General features: G+C 48.0%; 1 protein-coding gene across 1 annotated transcript in view; it reads left to right on the top strand.

The window, feature by feature from the left end:
• Positions 1-8,122, top strand: part of TRIM45 (tripartite motif containing 45) — a 17,374-nt gene extending 9,252 nt beyond the window's left edge. Inside the window, exons 3-6 of the mRNA XM_019527562.1 lie at positions 864-993; positions 4,031-4,145; positions 5,219-5,345; positions 6,121-8,122. Coding sequence (XP_019383107.1) covers positions 864-993; positions 4,031-4,145; positions 5,219-5,345; positions 6,121-6,272 — 524 coding nt within the window. The 3' untranslated portion in view covers positions 6,273-8,122. The remainder of the gene's footprint in view (positions 1-863; positions 994-4,030; positions 4,146-5,218; positions 5,346-6,120) is intronic.
• The last annotated feature ends 483 nt before the right edge of the window (positions 8,123-8,605 follow it).

Genomic DNA, 8,605 nt, shown 5'->3' with positions numbered 1-8,605 from the left:
CCTGTGCAGTTAAAGAGGATACAGTTACATTGCAAAATAGCATATGAATTGCATCCAGGAATGGGAGGGGAAGAACTGTGGCCAGCCCAACCCTTTGCAATCACAAACCCCACTGTGTAGTATTAACCTCCTGGGTTCTGGCCCTGCCGATACAGCAGCTCAGGCAGCTACCTCCAGGCAGAGGTGACTGTGCAAAGGACATTACCTCTGATTCTGGTCTCTGCTGTATTCCCTTTAAACAAGCAAAGGGCCTGAGAGATTGCAAAATCAGTGAAACTAGCTTCTAGGGATCTCTGCGTGCTGTAGAAAGAGTGGAATGGTGCTGTACCCTGCTTCTCATGTTGGGGGTGGGAATGGGGGTGGTTAGGAAGGGCTGGGCTGGAATGCAGTTGCATTATGGCTCTCTCCAGCCTTCACAGTGTTACTTTGGGGCCACTGTAGTTGAACACCCACAAGAGCAGCCCTTGTCTGGGGGACAGAAGTAGTTGCCAGCGGAGTTCAGAAACCAGGGGACTGCAGAGAGGCGTACAGTCTTTGCATCTCACTTTCAGGCTACATCAAACAGAGTTCATTCAGCTTCCACTGAAGATTAAGGCCCACTTGCCACTTGTGGAGGGTATGGTCAGCCATACTCACCTAGTCACTATGAACATACTTGTTTTTACATCCTGTAGGAAGGAGCTCAGAAGGCCAGATGAAAGGAAACTTGTAAAACCTTAGCATGAGTGAAGTAGTCCAGATTGGAACAATTTAGGGATGGAAGGTAGCTGTTTGATGTCAAGTGTGTCTCTTTCTGTTCTGTTCTGTTCTGTTCTGTTCTGTTCTGTTCTGTTCTGTATGGGAGAGTTTGTTCTGCTTTTCAGATCTCCACCATGCCCGTCAGAATCAGTCAGCCAGTTTTACTCTACTCTGCTATGATGCACTGGGGGAGCAGATGGGGAGAGGAGGAGAGTTCGTCAGGGTCACAATTGTTCACAAGGATAAGAAGGACTGGTGAGTTGCTTTTCCAGGGGATGCAGAGTGATTCTCTTGCCTTCTGTCTTTAAAGCCTTTGCTATCAGCTTGCTCCCACTTCTGGCACCACTTTCTCTCTGATCAGAATCACATGGAAGTAAGAGATGTCAGTAGTCAGGCCAGGATTTACCTGGAGAATGGCAGAACTGTGCTTTGGCCAAGACCAGTTGTGCTCAACGTTTTGGTCCCATGAGCCAGATAACTGACAGGGTTGGTCCATGGGCTGGATTGAGTTCCATGTGCCAGGATTGGGCCCTGGAGCCCAGCACTGCCCCATCCCACCCCTGGGCCCTAGGATTGGTGTATGGGGGTCTGACCCCTCCCCCTTCCACCTTAGCACCGTGGGATTGGGTCCCAGAGGCCTGGGGCCAAAATTGGTCCCTGAGGGCTTGGCACCATCCCCTCCCAGCCGAGCATGCTGGGATTGCGTCTCAGGGGCCTGTGTCACCCCTTCCAGCCCCCTACACTGGGATTGGGCCCTGGGGCCTGGTATCACCCCCTTCCAGCCCCCCACATGCCAGGATTGGGTCCTGGGGCTTAGTGCCACCCCTGTTCAGCCCTGCATGCTGGGATCAGAAGTGGCTTTTACTCCGCAACAAGACAGTACTTTATTTACAACAAGTACTATCCTGCTGTGGAGTAAATTAGTTCGCGCCCTGATCCAGTGTGCAGGGCCTGGGGCTCCCCACAGGTCCAGAAATTTGGCAGTGGGGAAACAACATGGCCTGTGGATTAAGCACCCCAGGCCATGACTGCAGCAGCTGCGTCACAGTTATTGTCTGTGGATGCCTTGCAGCCACAGTGTCAAAATAATTTGGCCCTGCAGTGCAGTCCAGGACCAAATGATCTATCTCTGGGGTGAACAGTGATAGCATTAACCTCCTTGGAACTGGCCCTGGCAGCCATGGGGGTTGCTGTTGCTGCCTCTAACCCTGTTGCCGCAGACTTGTGTCCTCGGTGGAGATTATGATCCAAAAGTTTGGCAGCAGTGTTGGCCCCAGTGGCTGCCTGAGCTGCTGTGCAGGTGGGGCCAACACCCAGGAGGCTAACAGCGCACAGAATTTTATCCCCAGTGAGGATTGCAACCCAGAATTTTGGTGGCAAGATGGGCAGCAGCAGTGTTAGCTCCCTGGGTGCTGGCCCTGCCGTGCCAATACAGTGACTCTAGCTGTTGTGGGAGTTAATGCCATTGCTGTTCAACCCACTGCTGCATTTCTGGTCCTGTGGGAAGCCTTGCAGGCTGTATGTAGCCCCCAAGCCAGATGTTTGATACAGCTGCCTTAGAGATTTAGCAGTGCTGTTAGCTCCCAACATTCAGTTTTACAAGATTTAGGCTTTTACAAACTCTTCCCCGCACAGTTGGTATGAATTGCAGCTGGTCTAACTTGGTAGTGTTTTATTGTACTCCTGCTATGTTGGTATACATGGCTGCACACGGAGCAAGACAACAGAGAACTGGGGCTTAGGTTTTAGATAATATCTCATTTTAAAAGGTGTCTTTGTTAATGCTTCAGCATCCTTTCCTCCTCCAATAAAGAAGTATCAGCTCAAACAAAACTGGGTTGGAGGTCTTTCTGCAAAACCAGGGAAGACCAGATTTGACACTTAGGGTATTTCTATGGTAAAAAATATGAAACAGATCAAAAATCTTGTGAAACAAGGTTTACGGTGAGCTGGAGTTGTTGTAGAGCAGCAAGAAAGGGTATTAGCACAGTTGGGGAAAAAAATCTGTCATGGTGATCTTTGAAGATACAGCTGGTTCCAGAGGGGCCTAACCCAGAGCTGAGTGCCAGCCTAGCTGTTGATTGGTTGCCATGATTTAGGAGAGAACAAAATGCTAAAACTCTGCTATGAGGGAAACTGAAATCTGCCATCATTCAGGAGTCTAGCTTTGATTATAGATAGTCCCCTATATGGGTTATATCTTGGTTCAGGCCACCCAGCAAGCAGAAGTGACAGGTCCAGCAATTACATCTAACACAAGAAAGGGAAGCATCACCCTGTATGTAGATACCTACTGAACTAGAAGCATTGCCATTGGACTTATCTCGTCCTTCCATCTGCGCTCCAGACCACTTGAGATGAAAGAAAAGTGCACACAACTCACCTGTCCTTATGGAGGTTAATTCTGATAATGGGAGGAGAGATCACTGAAATCACATCAACGTGGTTTCACATTCCTATGTATCTGTGATCGCTTCCTCCCCTGCATAAATAGTCACATCTGGGGAGCAGCACAGCAGTTGTTGAACAATTCAGAGCCACATTTAATGGCAGGGTGATGTCTGAAGATGAAGTAGATGAGTTTTCAGTTGAGATGACGGGCAGAAACCAAGTACATGGTTCTGTAAGGGTTATAAACTATCCTGTTTCAGGGCAAAAGCAGTTCTGATTAGTAGAAGCAAAGGACAAACTTTCCATCTAGGCAGGCTGTTCCAGAGACCCCTGCTGCAGGGTTTCTTGTACCTTCTTCTGAAAGACAAATAGCACTGGCCACTGTCAGAGACAGTACACGAAACTAAAGCACTGGTCTGCCTCAGGACAGCAGTGGTAGTTACCACTGAGCACTACCAGTAATTTGTATTTTCATTTCAAGGTGCCTTCAGTGCTGATGCCTCCTGCCTCTTGGGATAAGCTGCCTTTGCTTTCCCCTGCCTTTCCTTTTCCTCTCCTTTCTTCCCTCATATTCTTTCCCCTGTTATTTACACTCCCTCCCCCTTTCCCAGTTAGAAGGCAGCAGCAGATCAGAAGTACTTTGGCTGCAGCAATGTGGGCTCCTGAATGATGGGTTTTGCTTACTTGTACTTGCCTGCAAGTGGTGATTCCATCTCTGCCTGTGTCTAGTGTGTGGTCAGCGCATTTCATGGCTATAGTGTCAAAAGCATTGTAGTGATGTACTGGAGGGACCCTGCAGTGACCTCCCCACTCTTGCATGTCTAGTCTACAAAGTGGCCTGCCATTAGAAGAGTTTTCTGTAAGATCCTGACTGCTGTCACTTCTCTCCATGTGTCTGTAGTGCAATCAAGCCAGCCATCTGTGATAATGGCGATGGGACCTACCATGTTTCTTATACCCCAGAGGTGCTGGGCACATACATTGTCTGCGTCTCTGTCAAAGGGCAGCATGTGCAGGTGAGGCTTCCAGCTCAATGACTGTGTGAGGCATGGGGTGGAGTGAATCGGGCAGTTAAGCTGTTCCCAGGAGAACCCACAGATCTCCCGATTCCCTTCCTCTGACCAGAAACACTTCCTTCCTTCCCTGTGATAGTGCAGCAGACATTGAATCTTCGCTGTCCCACCTTTATATCTCAGTTCTTCCCAGAGGAATCTAAGGGGCTGGGTTCCTTATCCCTTGCATCAGTCTCTCACCTAGGAAGAATCTCCTGCAGTCACCCAGAAAACCATCTCAGCTTGGCCCTTTCTTCCCTTCTGTCAGTCAGTCCCCTTGCTGTCCCCTCTTGCTTCTTGCTCTGGTTCCTTTCAGAAATTTCACAGGCTCCCTGCTGATAGATTGCCGCCAGCCTCCAAGTTTACTTGTTGCTGCCCCCTAAGCCCTTTGCTGGTTCGCTTCCTAATTGCCCATCTATTATCTCTAACTAATTTTCTTAATCACCTTTTGAGAAGAATGCTGTCCAAGGCACAAATCAATTTTCACCATTTCTCCTTTGTCTGCTATTTTGACTGGTTCAAGGAATTCTGGTAGATTGCAGAAGTATAACTTTCCTTCACAGAACTCCTGCTGCTTTTATCATCTCACATTCATCTAGAGCTGTGATTCTCCTCCCGGGTGCCAGAGCACCTTGGAATGCCATGCAATCCTTTCAAGGGTGTTGCAGGGTGACACAAAATGCTAGGTGGGAAAACATGATTCACAAGATGAACCCAGAGATTTCAAATAGAAATCCATTGTTGTGGTCTTTTTGAGTTTTTTTTTCAATAAAAAAACCTGCTCTATTCTTCTTGTTTAGTCAAAATTCTGAGGGGTGCCTCCTCTAGGCTATCCAGGGGTTCCTTGAGTCTAAAAACGTTGAGAACCACTGATCTAGAGGGCATTTAATACACTGTGTTTTGTCACCTGGTGCTAAAGCTAGGTTCATTAGGCCTGTAATTCCCAGAATCACTCAAGCAGCATTTGATACCAACCAGGGCCGCAGCATGGTAGTAGATGTGCCAAGCACTCATCTCTGTTCCCTTGTCCTCATTAGGGCTCTCCATTCACTTTAACTGTGAAGAACAAATTCCGGAAGCACCAGGGTGTGTTTCACTGCTGCACATTCTGCTCCAGTGGAGGCCAGAAAGCTGCTCGCTGTGCCTGTGGTGGGACCATGCCAGGTAAGCACAGAGCTCTCTCCAGACTTGAGCTTCAGCCAGGAGTGTTTGTTATATCCCATCTATCCCCTTTCACCTATCACTGTGCCTGTAAGTGCTCTGGAATCAGTCCTGCCCCAGCCCGTGCATCTGCCCTCCCATGACCTGGAGGAATGTGAATGTATATCCTGCCAGGATTGGACTACAGCTGAGAGAAGACTCCAAGTCCAGATGGTTCGGCTCTTTTAAGCACCCAAAAGTTCAACTCTCCATGCTTCCCTTGACCCTGGTAAATGGGAAGCATTCTGAGTCCCAGCTATGTACAGATCATGGTCTAAAATGAAAGTTTGATTTAGCCACACTTTTAATTAGAGCTGGCTTCCCTTCTCCCATGCAAGGCCCACGTTTGTCTTTTAAGGTTTGCATGTGGTAAAAATAGGAACGGCCTTTTCCCACTGGGACCTCTTCCCCTGTGCCTGGTCTGGAGATGAGCTGTTGGGAGCACAGTCCTTGTCTGTAGGCTCCAGGAGATGGCACAGACAGGTGAGATCAGGTTCTCCAGGGCTAAGCTGTCTTTTCCACCAGAGGCGGTTTGAAGGGTTCTGGTGCTGCCAGTCCACAGCAGAAGGATCTGAGTTTGTTCTGTGTGTGCACAACCATGTGTGCAGTGACCCCTCTACACCACCAGCCAAGCTATGGGTTTCAGGGCACACTTAGGAAGTCACTACCCACTAGAACTTTCTTTCTCATATTCTCAGCTAAACTAATGTTGCTTCTTCTCTTTCCTTGGGATGGGTAGGTGGATTCCAAGGCTGCGGCCATGGGCACAAAGGTCACCCCGGTTCTCCCCACTGGTCATGCTGTGGAAAAGTTGTTGAACACTCTGAGTGCCCCGGTGGGCCACTGGGTAAGACTCTGCAGCGGAGCCTGCTCAGAACTGTAGCACTTTGACAGATGACAAAGTCCCCACAGACCTGGAGTGTCTCTGCTGGCTGGGACTCATGTCTGTCTCAGCAGGGTCACAGAGACGGTATGTGTTGCCAGGAAGCACCTTGCTGAGACACAGAGCTGCTGTGGGGTGTGCTAGGAAAGAGAGACCTGTTAAAATAAATACATGCCTTATATTTTGCCTGGGGGATATCTGTGAGCACTTGTTTTCACATGTGGTTAGAATGAACTGTGGGAAGCACAACACTGACTGCTGCTCAGTGAGAACAAGGAATTTGGTAACTAGGCACTGAATTCCAATCCCAAGTGAACAGTCATGGGGAGGAAGGATCAGCACATGCAGGAAGGTGAAGTTACCTCCCAGAGAGGGTCAAGACGCATCTTGTTCTACAAGGTTGACATTCTCTGCCTCTGCTCCCTTTCTCTGTTCTCAGCACATAGTTGTGAAGAGACCAAAGGTCCTGGTTTGGTTGCATTCCTAGAGCTTTTCTGTACATGCTTAGGAAAGGCTTGGCACATGACTTATTCCTTCTGCCTCTGCCAGACACAGTACTAGATTCTGATCTCATTTGTGTGGATACATCACAATTGCACTCAATAGATCCACTATTTTGCCTGCAAGCTGTACTCTCCCTCATGCCTCTAGGTGTGCTGCCTCAGCCTGATCTTTTTAGGTCCCACAAACTACACAGAATCAGGCTAGATTGATACCTGGTTATGTAAAATCCAGGGGAAGCCTCTGGGACTGGAGGAGAGGGTGTTGATGATTAAGTTAGAGGGTGCGTTACCAGCTGAGTCAGTGTTACACCTGTTTTGCACTGTGGTGGTATGAGACACTGCAGCTGGAAATGGAGTGAGACACTGAAGTGAATGCACCTGTTGCACGTGGAGAAGCTGGGGGCAATCTGAGTGCTCAGGTATGCCTCCTAGCAAGTGGCAGAAGAGGAGCTTCCACAGAACTTTGGCCAGTGTAGAAAACCAGCAGAAGAAATTACCTGAATTGAGCCATGCCCCTTGCTTTAGATCACATGAGCTTCTTGCTTCTGCTTTTTTGGTTCCTCTTTGGCAGAGTCCCATAGGGATTATGCTGTTTTTCATCTGCAGGGTGGCATTACATTCTTCTCACAGCTGGGAAAGCTAGAAAAGAGAAATGGCTTCCCCTTCTTTGTAGGCCACTGGGACAAATGCAGCAGGATGTCGTTGTAAGGCTGAACTGTGACTACATTTGGATTTCACCTACTTGCCTGAAGTGCTTGTTAATAACAGGTCTAAATGCTCAGGAGTTACCTAGTGTTTTGTGGAATTAAAACTTTTTAGCATTCACATTTAATAACTCTCTTGTAAAGTTACTAGGGACTTTGGTTTGTTAATTCTCTTTCTACATTTTAAATCAGCTGAATGTGAGCAGTGCCCATTAAGCTTTGGGGTTCCAGCCCCTCGTACCCCAGCTGCTAGTTCCCCTACTCTGCAGTAAGTCCCACTGCTGCCATCTGTGTGTGTGCTGGGTCCACGTATTGACATGTTGGACCCTTGGGAGTAAGGTATGCTCTATGCCCAGACTTGAACAATCTGTCATACCCAGGCAGATGTGCGTGGACTCTTATCACTTGCACAAATCTTGTGAGGAGGTAGTATATTAGGGCCCACCACAGAAGCAGCTGGGGTTCCTCATGCAATCCAGGACTGAGAAGGGGACCTGCTTGAGGTGTGGACAGAAATAAACCAGTCGGTTTTATTGAGGTAGGGGCAGTACACAAGTTTACATAGCAACAGTGTGATTCTTGTTTATGAATAATAACTGTCATAAATATTAACTAATAAAAAATGGTTGGGGCATTGCTCAGCCAAGCCTTCATGATTCTTTTTTTTTTACCCTGCTGTCCTCCTTTCCCCTACTTTCCTCCTACAAAGCAGATTTTGGACCACCATCCTTTCAGCTAAGGAGGATGGAACCATCTTTATACCTTTCCTTTCATCATCCAGAAGGGGAGCTGCTGAAGAAGGCATTTCTTCTGTGCTTAGAGAGCTGTGCTTGTTAGGCTCTTTTCATCTGTAGGCTGCTGCCACTGACATCTGGGAGAGGAAGTACTGTTTGAGTACCTTTTTCACCAATAGCTGTCAATTAACTGATAGTGGACAATTAATGAAAATCAAAGTCTATTTGCAAATAACTGGGGAATGAGTGACTAGATTCATCAAATAAATGTATGGTGGATTGTTCTCCCAGCTCTGCTCACAGACAGTCCCCTTTGCCATGAGGTTATTGCAGTTTTCCCTGCTCTGCTGTTGCTCCAGAAACCTGCAGTTTGTAATTCGTTGGGTTGTCCTGGCTAGTC

Source organism: Gavialis gangeticus, unplaced genomic scaffold (genome assembly GCF_001723915.1).
Source record: "Gavialis gangeticus isolate Ggan-Ray unplaced genomic scaffold, GavGan_comp1, whole genome shotgun sequence".
NCBI lineage: Eukaryota > Metazoa > Chordata > Crocodylia > Gavialidae > Gavialis > Gavialis gangeticus.
Note: the sequence above shows the minus strand (reverse complement) of the source record. Positions and strands in the feature narration are given on the sequence as shown.